The sequence below is a fragment of the Phacochoerus africanus genome, chromosome 4, assembly GCF_016906955.1.
Source record: "Phacochoerus africanus isolate WHEZ1 chromosome 4, ROS_Pafr_v1, whole genome shotgun sequence".
In the NCBI taxonomy this organism is placed as follows: domain Eukaryota; kingdom Metazoa; phylum Chordata; class Mammalia; order Artiodactyla; family Suidae; genus Phacochoerus; species Phacochoerus africanus.
Window position 1 is genome coordinate 31,873,337 of NC_062547.1, and position 13,823 is coordinate 31,887,159.

Genomic DNA, 13,823 nt, shown 5'->3' on the forward strand with positions numbered 1-13,823 from the left:
AATCTGTTAAAAATATTTGAGTTGTTTTGCAGGAACTTAGTCCCTCACTCAGGTGGAGGTTAGTAACTACATGCTGAGACCCCAGACTAGTTGGAACCAGAAGGTTGATGATTGAGATTCCTGGAACATCACCAACTAATCAGAAGTCATGCACCCTTCAGCCCTTACCCCATGTTGTATTGTTTGAGCATGAGGAGCCTGTTCTCCTTGCTTTGCCCTGTAGTAAGCCTTTCTTTGCCTGCCCCAAATGCCAACATTTCAGTTTGTTTGGCTTCATTGTGCATCTGGCACATGGACTTGAGTGGGACAACAGTAAAACCTACAACCTATGAAATTGAATGCTTAGCAGAAGTTTCTAAGCAAAGTGCTGCAGATATAGCTTGGGCCCTCCTTACTGCTTAGAGGAGATAAAATGTGAGAGGAGAGAGATGAATTGAAGAAAGAATTATTAAGCCAAAAGGAGCCAGAAATTGGAGATTTGGAAGATTCTCAGCCTATCCATATTGAAAAAAAAAATGAGAGCACTTATTCTGAAGAGAGCATTAAGGGTGTGGCTGAACAAACATTTGATGAAGAGATCATGAGTGTGACTTATGGATTTAATCAGCCATCTCAGCAAAGTCCAGGAATATAGATGGAATTACACAGCAGAGACACTGCCAGTTTCAACTAAAAAGGACAGAGAAAACTGGACAAAATAAAGGAAGTCTGCCAAACTTACTGGATTTTATAGGACCAGACTATAGAGCTAGTTGCTGCAAACTTGGGCTATTTTTCAAGGAAGAGTGGCCCCTATGGCTCTTCAGAGATCGTCAGGGCTACCACTCCCACAGTAGGCTGGCAGCAACACTGTTCCCTCCTCTTCGGGTTCAGATGACAGGGCCTCTACAGAGGGCCATGAGCAGGGCACTTGCAGAGACCAGTCCAGTCCAGAGTGGGTAGAGCCTGAAAGAGCTGAAGAAATAGGGCCATCCCACAGAGGCTTGGGATGATGCTGTCTTCTGAGTGGGCCACAACATTGAGCCAAAGAGGATTATCCTTCAGCCTTTAAAATCTGATGGAATTTACCTTGCTAGGTTTTGGACTTGTTTGGAATTTGGTATCATGTTTCCTTCTTTCCTGTTTCTCCCTTTTGGAGTAGGAATATATCCTCTCCCTGTTCTACCGTCTTATTTTGGAAGCATGTAATTGACTTCACAGATTCACAACTGGAGGGGAATTTTGACTCAAGATGAATTCTCTCACCCATATCTGATTTAGATGATATTCAGATGAGATTTTGGACTATAGTCTTTATAATTGAGCCTGGAATGAGTTAAGACTTTGGGGAATGAATGTAGGTTGCATGCAAGAAGCACATGAATTTGGGGGGGCCAGATGTGGAACATTATGGGCTGAATGTGTCTCCCCCAAATTCATATGTTAAACCTCAATATTCAAAATGACTATATTTAGAGATAGTGCCTTTGTTGAGCTAATTAGGTGACCCTGGTTGGATAGGGTTTGTTTTCTTCTAAGAACATTCATAAGAAGAGACCTAAGAAAGCTCCCTTCCTCCATCCCTCCTTCCCTCCCTCCCTCTCTTCCTCTTTCCCTCCCCTTCCTTTCCATGTAAGGACAGGGTGAGAAGGTGGTCATCCACAAGCCAGGAAGACTGCTCTCACTAGGAACCAAGTTGGCCAGCACCTCAATCTGGGATTTCTAGCCTCCAGAACTGTGAGAAAATAAATTTATGTTGTTAAACCACCTGATTTGTGGTATTTTGTTATGGCAACTTGAACTAAGACAGTATACCAAACTGCTTTGTTTCCTTCTTTTTTCACTCACTGGCCTAATGTGCCTCCTTGTAGCTTCTGCCCATTTGTCTTTGTCCCGACTTTTATTTAAGAAAATAAAAAAGGATATAAAACATGTTCAAGGGTGGAAGAGAATGTAACATTTTGCCCAGAGGAAAATTAAATTGGGAGACAGCATTCTGCAGGTGCATATTAAGTGAACTGGTGGGGAAAATGTAATTTAGGAGCTGGTGAAATTGCATTTGAGTGGAGATGTAGTCATCTCGCATTGCCTGTATCTATCTAGAGATCATTTTCATTTCAGTTGCTTACATGTGTCGTGTACTAGCACTCCTCACTACATTTCTTTGGGGATCATCAAAAATAGATTACTCAAGAATGATTTATAGATCAGTATATAGCTAGGTGAAGGTGCCTGCATTGGACTAAAGAGAGCAAAAATAAAAATCATGAACAAAATATTTCTTTTTCATTTTTAATCAGTTGATTTCTCATAATGTATTAGGCAGTAGCACAAGATGTTTAAAATTGGAGTTTCAAGACATCAACATGTAATAGATTTCTGATATCAGAATGAACCCTGAGATAGACCATCCTTTAGGAATATCAGAGCAGATGGCCAAAAACTTCATAGAGAAGCTCTGACCTTCGTTAAAGGATTTAAAAAATGTAGATGGTTGTTTTGTCAAACCCAAGTCTGTGTGCCTAATGCACAGTGAGGCCAAATAGAGCAAAATATTGAGGTTTGGAGCAGAGAAAGGCTTATTGTAGGGCCAAGCAAGGAGAATGGATGGCCCATGCTCAAAAGATCTGAACTCCCAATGGTTCTCAGAGATTTTTTTTTTTTTTGTCTTTTTAGGGCTGTACCCTTGGCATATGGAGGTTCCAAGGCTAGGGGTTGAATTGGAGCCTACGCCACAGCCACAGCAGTGCAGGATCCGAGCCACATCTGTGGCCTACACCATAGCTCACGGCAACACCGGATCCTCAACCTACTGAGCAAGGCCAGGGATTGAACCCACTTCCTCATGGTTACTAGTTGGGATGGGTTCATTAACCATTGAGCCACGATGGGAACTCCAGGAATGTCTATTTAATAAGAGATTCTGCTTAAGAGGGTTTTTTTCAGAGGCTAGGGGTGTAATGCTGTGTGAAGGAGCTGAGGGAGGTCAGAAAAGGCCTGCCTACGGAGATGTACTACCCACACCAAGGGAATTGTTGTGTGGGAGGGTCCGAGCAGAGGTAAGTCTGAAGAACACAGACATATGCTCTGGAAAGAGTCAGTTTCAAATGGTTGTTGAGTCATAAAAGCATGCAGTCATCTTTTTTGTCCTCTCTCTTTCCCCTACTGCTACTCTGCATTCCAATCCAGAGAGGCCAGCAACCTGCAGGTATACATCCCTGATGGAGAGAGAGTTAAGAATCATGCCTTACTCCTCCAAAGATGGGAAAGGTTTAATACCAACTCTTGTTTGAAGTTTTTGTCTTTTTTTTTGCCTTTTCTTGGACCGCTCCTGCAGCATATGGAGAGGTTCCCAGGCTAGGGGTCAAATCGCAGCTATAGCTGCTGGCCTACGCCAGAGCCACAGCAGCGCAGGATCCGAGACGCGTCTGCGACCTACACCACAGCTCACGGCAACGCTGGATCGTTAACCCACTGAGCAAGGGTGGGGATCGAAGCTGCAACCTCATGGTTTCTAGTCAGATTCGTTAATCACTGCGCCACCACGGGAACTCCCTGAAGTTTTTGTTGTTAGGTGGAACTGGAGGTTTGGTGTTACTTTTGTGTTTGTGAAGTAGTAATGAAGATTTATTACTCAAAAGTGACCAGCAATGCTCTGTAATCTGATAAATTTTTATGCAGTGGCTGAGGAAGGACAGCTGCCTCTGAGAAAATTCAAAGGGATAAGAGGGGGAACAAAATAAAGTGCTTTTAGGATTACTCTCCATGAATCCTGCTTGTTTGGTATACCAATGACAGTAGCATATAATATTCATACCTTGGGGCCAATGTACAGAAAATGGGCTGAATTCAGATCAATGTGCCTATCTTCAAAAGGATGAATCACCTTTTTTTTTTTTTTTTTCCTTTCAAAAGTAGAATAACTGCTTAGAGCTTTTCAATGCCATTAAAATTGTTGGGTAAATATTTATTTGAGATACAGCCATCAATTTGCCTGCCATGTTCAACTTTTCCATCTAGATCTTTTTTAACTTCTCCTTGGCTCAAGAAAACCATGTCAGGCTATTCTTTGGTGATGGGAGGCCACTGAAGGGACAAAGGTTGTATCTTGCTGCCAAAGGCAGTCTACTTCTAGGGTTCTCAGAAGCCTACTGTTGGAGTGTCTAGTAGCCCTCATCATAGCCTTGTGTGAGGGGCTCTACCCAAACAGAGATGGTGAACAGTTGAGTCAATCAAATCCTTTCTCTTGGGAATTTAAGCTGAGAGATTCAAAAGAGATGTTCTGATGGATGCTGTGTGCTGTTTTGAAACGAGCCCATGATTAACAGCCACATCCGTTCTGAGGATAATGGAGCTGTGATGCAGAAAGAAAGACATGCTAAAAATGGGTTTTGGGGGCTCATGAGCAAAAGTGGCTGCCTTGATCCCTTTAGGTATTCTTGTTTTAGTTCCAATTTCACGAATACCCTTACTGTAAAACCTTCCTTTCCTGTAAAAGAAATTTGATGCGTGTCTATCCTTTGCTAACAAAAAAGCTTTGGCTAAAGGAATGTGGTAAACTTGACTCAATAGCACTGAGTTTATTCATCACCACCACATCTTCAGTGCTCACTTGTATTTCAGCTGCTGTGTGATGGGCCTTGGTCTTTGTGCTTATTCTAAGGCCAGCTGACTTCCTAAATGCAACATCTGTTATTTCAGTTGGTTCTGAATGTTTGTTTATTATTTTCATTTTTTAATCTGAGCTGATCGTCCAAATACTGTGTCTTCATGTGGGCCAACAGACCATATTCTGTATGGTCGTTGGGCTTTAAATATGATCGTTACATATATTGCTTCAAAGAGGCTCAGACTGTTTTGCTGATGTTATCGGCTGATTTTTTTCAGCATCTATATTAGAGAATGAGAAAGAAATGTTAACATAGTAAATAGATTTTGCTCTAGATTTTGAAAAATTATATTAAGATAGAAATAAATATACTCCACATACAGGAGCCTTTGAAGACTTATTGCTTAATGACTCCAATTCTTTTTCTGGCGCCTCTGTGTTTCACAACTCTCCTTGGTCCTAATCTTTCACATTTGGTCTAATCAATATTACTGGTCCCTCAGGGTCACCCACTGTTTCCCCAAGTGGGTTGAGGCTTTGAAATAATCCTATTTGAAAGGCAGCATTTTATCCCAGTGTGATTTGAGCTTCTGGATTCATTAAAACCTTATTGGTGAACTGAGGGTCACATTTTAAGTTCTAGTCAGAGGTTGCCAGGAGGTCTGCCTCTACATGGACCCCCCAAAATACCCTCGCAATAAAGCCTGTGGAGAAACCATGGAGCATGGTAGATAGCACGTGTGCCCTGAAGTCATAAGAACTTCCTGAGTTCTATATTCCACATTTAATAGCTCTGTGATCTGCCTCAGGGAAAGGGACTTTATCAGGGGAACAGGCAGAAGGCACTAGTTTGACTTTTTATGTAGAGTATTTTACTAGTCAGCAGTGCTCTGAATCCACTTTCAGACTGAAAGGCAAGGGAAGTTCTCTTGGGGAAATTACATATGCACAGGCACACATATCCAGGGATCAAAGTTAAAGTACTGATAAACAATTTTTTTTTTTGACAAGAAACTGGTGACCTAAGGTGTATATAGGAACATAAGATAACTTTGTGCTTAGTTCATGTGTCTTGGTATGAATTATTATATTTAAGTTCCTTTGATACTGTGGATATCTGTTAATCAGGGTAGCATTGCCTGCTATGTCATAAATGCTCAAGTCTCAGTGACTTAACACAGAAGTTTATTTCATGCTGACATTCATTAAGTCCTCTTAGAGGAGCAGGTTTGTGGATGTAAGTGGGTCCTCTGGTCATTCAGGGATACAGGCTGTTGGATACTCTGACATCTTCTACACTGGCATATGGAGGTTCCCAGGCTAGGGGTCTAATCGGAGCTACAGCTACCAGCCTATGCCACAGCCATAGCAATGCCAGATCCGAGCCGCATCTGCGACCTGTACTACAGCTCACAGCAGTGCCAGATCCTTAACCCACTGAGCAAGGCCAGGGATCAAACCCACAACCTCATGGTTTCTGGTCGGATTTGTTTCTGCTGCGCCACAACAGGAACTCCAGCAGTGAGTCTTGTTGTTCTTCAAATTTATCTGTCTCTGTGGGTTCTAGAAGCAAAAGGCCTTTATATACTATCAAGGATCCAAATTCCTGAACTTTTTCCATTTCATGTCTATCTGCAAACAAACCATCTGTTTAATAACTAGAAAGTAAAAGCCCAACCCCATTAACATTTAGACTCTGCAAACATTTTCCTTACACCATGAGTTGGTGAACTTTTTCTATAAAGGTCTAGATTGTAAGTATTTCAGACTTTGTGGACCATACTGTCATTTCACAACTACTGAATCTTGCTTTTGTCATGCAAAAAAACAATATGTATGTATACTATGTCTTCCTAATCCAATCATCTGTCGATGGACTTTTGGCTTGTTTCCATGTCTTGGCTATTGTGAATAGTACTGCAATGAACATACGGGTGCATGTGTCTTTTTCAAGGAAAGTTTTGTCTGGATATATGCCCAAGAGTGGGACTGCTGGGTCATATGGTAGTTCTATGTATAGATTTCCAAGGTTCCAGCTTACATTCCCACCAACAGTATAGGAGGGTTTCCTTTTCTCCACACTCCCTCCAGCACTTGTTATTTGTGGACTTATTAATGTTGGCCATTCTGACTGGTGTGAGGTGGTATCTCATGGTAGTTTTGATTCACATTTCTCCAATAATCAGGGATGTTGAGCATTTTTTCATGTACTAGTTGTTCATGAAAATCTTCCTTGGAGAATTGTCTATTCAGGTCTTTTGCCCATTTTTCCATTGGGTTGTTGGCTTTTTTGCTGTTGAGCTGTATAGGAAGATGTAGTATACATACACAATGGAGTACTAGTCAGCCATAAAAAAGAATGACAATGCCGTTTGCAGCAACATGGATGGAACTAGAGACTCTCATACTGAGTGAAATAAGTCAGAAAGACAAAGACAAATACCATATGATATCACTTATAACTGGAGTCTAATATACAGCACAAATGAACCTTTCCACAGAAAAGAAAATCATGAACTGGAGAATAGACTTGTGGCTGCCTGGGGGGAGGGGGAGGGAGTGGGAGAGAACGGTAGCGTGAGGTTATCGCGATGCAAACTATTGCTCTTGGAATGGATTTACAATGAGATCCTGCTGTGAAGCATTGAGAACTATGTCTAGATACTTATATCGCAACACAACAATGGGAGGAAAAATTATGTATACATGTATGTGTAACTTGGTCCTTATGCTGTACAGTGGAAAAAAAAGTAAATGACTGTAATTTTCATTGCAAAAAAAAAAAAACCAAACAAACCACTATGTAAACAAATGGATGTGTCTGTGCTTCAATGAACTTTATTTTAAAAAAGTCGGCCAGGAGTTCCCGTCGTGGTGCAGCAGAAACGAATCCAGCTAGGAACCATGAGGTTGCAGGTTCGATCCCTGGCCTCGATCAGTGGGTTAAGGATCCAGTGCTGCCTTGAGCTGTGGTGTAGGCTGCAGACGCGGCTCAGATCTGGTGTTGCTGTGGTTCTGGCGTAGGCTGGCGGCTATAGCTCTACCTAGCCTGGGAAACTCTATATGCTGCAGGTGTGGCCCTAAAAAGACAAAAAATAAATAAATAAATAAATAAGAAATATAAGTAAATATCACATAAAGATACCTCGTTAGTTTAAACTGGCAAGCACTTTACATGTCTCCAAGAATATAAAAAACGCCTGTATAGCCTTTCCTAGGTTTATGTATATTAACATTATACCATATTCATGATTCAGATTTAAGATGTAAACATTACAGATATAGTTTGAGGCTCCCTAAGTACATCCTTTTTTCTTTCTCTTTCCTCACTATCATGAATTCAGTATTAATCTTATGCGCTGGCATCACTTTTTATCACTTAAAATTCAGTACTGCTGACTTACTGACTAGTTTATAATCATAGTCAACCAAATCTCTTACAGAATGAAAGGCATGGTATTCTGGGTAAATCATTTCAGAACCTCCCTCAACCTTCACAGCTAGTCTCCAGGTACAGCAGCCTCTTGGGGAAGAGGGAGATAGAAAATTAGAGGTAATCACTGGTCAGACCGTGAATGGCCTCCTGTGTTGGCTAAGGTTTACAATTTTATCCTCTTGAATATAGTGGGGAACCCCATTCACTATTTGGCATGGTCAAAATTGTGGTTTAGAAGGATAATTCTTGTTGCTGTGTGAAGACTGTCCAGGGCTAGGAGAAACTCTTACCATAGTGGTAGGGATAGTATGGACTTCAGCTCAGACGGTGGCATGAGGAGAAGGGTCTTTTCTTGGCATGACCTGGAAGGCTCACAAGTTTTCTAGCTACTTCAGGAAGGATTGCACTCCAGTTTGGCATGGGGGTGCCTCAGGCAGAAACTGCTGCTGCTTCCTGGCATTTTGACCTTGACCTTTTTACTCAGTGGTAAAGAGGTCTCTCTCTCCATGAGGATTTTAGCTCTTCAGTTGGACTCCCAAGTACCTTACATGCATTATCTTTTTTAAACTTCACATCAACCTGGTGGGATAGTTACCATTTGTACTCCATTGAAAAAGTGAGGAAAATGAGGCCCAGAGTGGCTAAATTGCTTACCTAAGTTTACTTGAAAGAGCCTGCCTGAGCTGGGTCGTTTTTAACTTAAGCCTGATTTACTTATCTTGCCATGTTGTCTCAGGCATAACAGCTAATATTTATTGAGGAATTGCTATGAGCCAGGCACTATTCTAAGCCCTCTGCATGTGTTATTCATTTAACTATTAACATAACCCTCTGAGGCAGATAATGTTATCTTCATTTTACATCTGAGGAACTGAGGTCCAGAGAATTCAAGAAACTTGTTCACGATGACCCGTCTGGTTAAGATGATTATGATAACTTAACTCTGGAGCCATTGCCTTCTACTACCTCTAATGGAAAGTAATTACTTTGATTTTCAAAAGTATAGGGAGGAAGAAAAAGTTATAACTTAAAGCATCTTACAAAACAGTGTAAACATAGCCCAGTTTCCACTTGTCAAAATATTGAAGAGACTATAGCTACATGCCACAATGAATACCAGATTTGAATGGATATAGCTGATTATTAGTACCTACAGTTTTGCTTTAGTCTTTGCCGAAATGGCTTAATATGACAGAATAGTCATAGCAGAGCTAGGCTAAGAGTTGGGAGGCCAGGGTTCTATCCTGCCTGCCATAAACAGTCTTTATGATCTTGGGTAGATTACTTAACAGCCTTGAGCCTCAGTTTTTCCATCTCAAAAATCCAAGGCATGAACTAGAGACTTTCCAGTGCCCCTATCCACTCTGTGGTTCTCTCTTTGCTCTTTTCCTGACTACATCAGAAAATGATTTCAAAAAATGGCAGGAAATGTAAATAAGGAAATACTTTTAAAAATTCAACAAATTAATTTTAATATTTCTGAAGGTAAACATACAGGAGCACTAGGAGTTGTTTTTTTTTGTTTTTTGTTTTTGTCTTTTTGCTATTTCTTTGGGGCTGCTCCCACGGCCTATGGAGGTTCCCAGGCTAGGGGTCCAATCGGAGCTGTAGCCACTGGCCTACACCAGAGCCACAGCAACGCGGGATCCGAGCCGCGTCTGCAACCTACACCACAGCTCATGGCAACGACGGATCGTTAACCCACTGAGCAAGGGCAGGGACCGAACCCGCAACCTCATGGTTCCTAGTCGGATTTGTTAACCACTGCGCCACGACGGGAACTCCAAGGAGTTTTTTTAAATAAGACTCTTTCTATTAATATTATAAACATACAGACATTTTAGTCATCTGCTGGTATATGAAAAAAATCCAAATCTATGACTCTAGTAGCTAGCATCTTTATTAAAAAAATAAGATTTAAATAAATTAAACAACATAAGTATGAAACAAGTACATAACTAAGAGAGGTAACATCTTAAAACAACATCAACTCATGAAATAGCTTCAAGATTTACCTTCTTGAAAGAAATAGATTTGTGAGAACATGGATAGACAAAAGACTGATAGAGTATTCTAGAAAACAGCAGTTTTTTTTGTTTGTTTTTTTCCCCTTATGGCTAATTCTAAAAGAGCTATTTCTTTACACAAATGCATTTTTAGATAAGATAAATGTACTTATTAAGTTGCCAAAGTCGCTTTTAAACCTGCTTTCAAATCCACCTCTCTCCAAAGGAGTGGATCCCAACCTGGAGGGAGTTTTGCAGGAGTCTGATAGCATTTGTTCCATTTATTTAAATGATGGAATAGATGTGGGTTAATTTCCACAAACCCGGCATTAACATTTCTTGCTTTTGCCCTTAACTAAAGGGGTTGGAAATCCTGAGCTCGGTAACCGCCACCTGCCTGAGAGAGATGTCCTGTCTCCATCCTCCATATGCCAGAGGAGGAGCGGTGAAGCGGTACTGGAGCTGATGGTATGGGCTGACTGGCATTGTCAAGGGCAGCCTCATCACATAGCCTCAAACATCTTCTTTCAGTGTTTTCCTACCCCCTACATTTCCAATCTTACTTTCCTTAAGGAAGCCATTCTTGAGTTTCTTACTGAATTCTAGTCACTGTGCTAGGTATTGAGGCCACACTCATGACAAAGAGACTGGCCCTGCTCTTGTAGGCTTCTGTGTCTAGTGGGAGAATGCTGCATTTAGTCCTTTCACCCATTCTTAGCCCATTTCCTTCCTCTGGGCCCATATCCCTGTCTTGAGAGGATTTCTAAGATTATTAAACAGAAAACACCCACATGTCTTTAAGGTAATAAGATTGAGTAGATACTGACTCACGGACTTTGAAAAACTTATGGTTTCCAAATGAGACAGATTGGGAGATGGGGGTCTATGCTGGGGGTTTGGGATGGAAATCCTATAAAATTGGGTTGTGATGATCATTGTACAATTCTAAATGTAATAAAATTCATTGAGTAATTAAAAAAAAAAAAGACCGAATAAAACTTATGGAACCAGACCCAGAATACAGGGTTGAGTGGTGACAGGACTGAGGCCACAGCACTCTGCATTCCTGGAGCTCCTCCTCCACAGGACAGCAGGGATCAGTGGGGTCTCTCACAGTGGTTTGCAGCCTGGGCACATGTACACACAAACTTCTTGGACGTCTTGGTCCTTCAGACAAGGGTAGGAAGCATGAAATGTCCACTGCTCTTTATTCTTTCATTTCACTGAAGGAGCAGTAGCTGGGCCCCAGGCCTCTCACGGTGCAGTCAGTACTGTCACTGTCACACTTGCCACAGTGACATTCAGTGGCTACTGGATACGTATACAGGGAGTCTGCATGGTGAGCACAGCCAGGTACTTTCACGGTCTCGTACACCAGCTCCTTGAAGGTACATGTTTTCTGGATGTTGGGCCTGGCTGGGTCCTTGTATACCAGGTCCTAAGGGATTCAGGGGAGAGAGAGAGAGTTAGGTTAAAGTATTACAGAAGTTTCTATTTAATCAAAATGAGACAGGCATTGAATATTTCTTGCTCTGACATTTATCCATTAAGGCCATTTATAGAATTCCTAACCAAGGAAACATGATTTCATAAATCATAAATAACCTATATGCCATGTCATGTTTTCTGATCTGGAAATCTTACAGAAAATATATTATTCCTTTTCCTACTCCTTATGTCTATGTCAAAATGTTAATTATTTCTCTGACTTTAAAGAAACTTGACTTTCAATATAAAAAATAATTAAAAAGGAAATAGGACAGAAATTTTGACGTTTTGAAAGTTGAAAGCTATATTAATTACTAAGTTGAAAGCTATATTAATGACAGCTTAAACTATAAAAAACTGAAGTTTAATTTCTCAGAAAAATTTTCTCAATACATTGTCCCTGGGTGTGTATAAAAAAATCAAAAATATATAATGTGGAATGTTAATACTTAGCTTAACACGACTATAAAAATTCATGTAAGATTTTAAATATTCTGCTGTCTTACAGACATCTTCCCCTCTTAAATGCTGTATATTTTCAGAGCTCAGTTTCAAAGCTTTCATGTTTGTGTATAAGAACTTCAGTCCTGTCAGAACAACCTTATTCTAACACTTTCTAGTTAAAGAAAAAAATCCACTGAGGGAAGAAATAGGCACTTATGTTTAATTTATTTCCATATCATGCCATCAAGTCTGTATCCCAATAAGATGCAATAAGTGGAGTTTGGTCAAACTCATTTACCACCCAGTAAAGTATATTGCATTAAAAAGTTGTTTTCAATTTCAGTTTACGGAAATTCTGCATAGATATCCAGGTGTTATAGGGGAAAAAAGAAAGTAGAAACTGCTTTTTCACTTGGATTAATTCAAAGAAACTGTGTGATTACAAACTAGTTGGTTTTATCCCTCTGTGCCTTGTTTTTCTCAATCATATAAAGAAGTGAGTGGGTTTGCCAGTTCATTTGGGTCCTAACAGTCTGCAAGGATTGATTGTGTTCTCAGGCTGCACGTTGGCATTTGTATTGAGATGGGCCAGTAAGACAGTTTTTATAACATGGCTGTGTTTTTATGTTGCTACAAACATTTTGATACTATCTCTATTGCAACGATATAGCTTCAATTACAAAAATTGGCCTTTGGGAAATATTGTAGATCTTCTGTTATTAAATATATGTATGTTTATGTGTTTATCTCTCTATGTGTAGAATCTAGAATAGAACTACTTTTTTTGAAATAAAAAAATTAAATAAAATTAAAAAACAGAGTTGGCAATTACCAAATTAATCAGATAAAATCTGAGGCTTCCCTAAATTTACCCTAATCAAATCCAGGCCTGAAGATTTAACCGATGTCATGGTAAATAACCCCAATCAGGAAACAGACAGTATTGACTAAGGGACTCATGGCTATTCCGGAAACTTAAAATATTGATAAAGTGGGAATTAGTGAAGCCCGCCTTTTACAAACCTTCAGCACCCTCACTTCTAGCAAAGCAAAGAACCTACCCGGGTGTAGCAATAGCCAGCACACCACGTGGTATTGATGCTTATGCAGAAGTTACACTCCTCTTTCTCCACTGTGATGGTGATGTTGGTCAGCTCACAGCTATTGCAGCAGATGGCTTTCCAGCAACAGAATAGGAAGCAAAACTGCAGCGACTTCATCTTGGGGTGGAAACCAGACAATTAAGGCCTGTAAAAAACCGAAAACCCAAAGAATTACATTCGTAATGTAAGTTGACCAAACCTTGAATAACTGGTCTATTCATCCTCTCCAGTCACATTTTACTCCTAGAGTGGTTTTTCCTTCCTTTTCCTTTTCTTTACTTCTTTGTTTCTTGAACAAACGTTTCTTCTTATTCTCCTCCTCAATTTTTTTTTTGTGTCAAAGTAGAACTATATAATAGGTCAAGACTCCAATATAATGATTTAAGCAGAGCAATATTTATAGAGTATTGCCATTGACTGTCTTAAAGGATTACTCTGAAGCAAGTAATTGTGATCATCATATTTGTCCCTTCATTATCATTTTAAAACATTTTATTTAAAAAGAAAAACTTTTTTTTTTGTCTTTTTGCCATTTCTTGGGCTGCTCCCTCGGCATATGGAGTTTCCAAGGCTAGGGGTCTAATCAGAGCTGTAGCCATTGCCCTATGCCAGGGCCACAGCAACGTGGGATCCAAGCTGCGTCTGCAACCTACACCACAGCTCACAGCAACGCTGGATCTTTAACCCACTGAGCAAGGGCAGGGATCGAACCCGCCACCTCATGGTTCCTAGTCGGATTCGTTAACCACTGCGCCACG

At 40.4% G+C, this 13,823-nt stretch overlaps 1 protein-coding gene across 1 annotated transcript; it reads right to left on the reverse strand.

The window, feature by feature from the left end:
- Positions 1-10,655: 10,655 nt before the first annotated feature.
- FSHB (follicle stimulating hormone subunit beta) lies at positions 10,656-13,211 on the reverse strand. Its single transcript, XM_047774270.1, has 2 exons — positions 13,024-13,211; positions 10,656-11,468 (listed from the first exon to the last, which is right to left on the reverse strand). The coding sequence occupies exons 1-2, from the start codon at positions 13,180-13,182 to the stop codon at positions 11,238-11,240; spliced, it is 390 nt and encodes a 129-aa protein (XP_047630226.1). The 5' UTR covers positions 13,183-13,211; the 3' UTR covers positions 10,656-11,237.
- Positions 13,212-13,823: the final 612 nt, after the last annotated feature.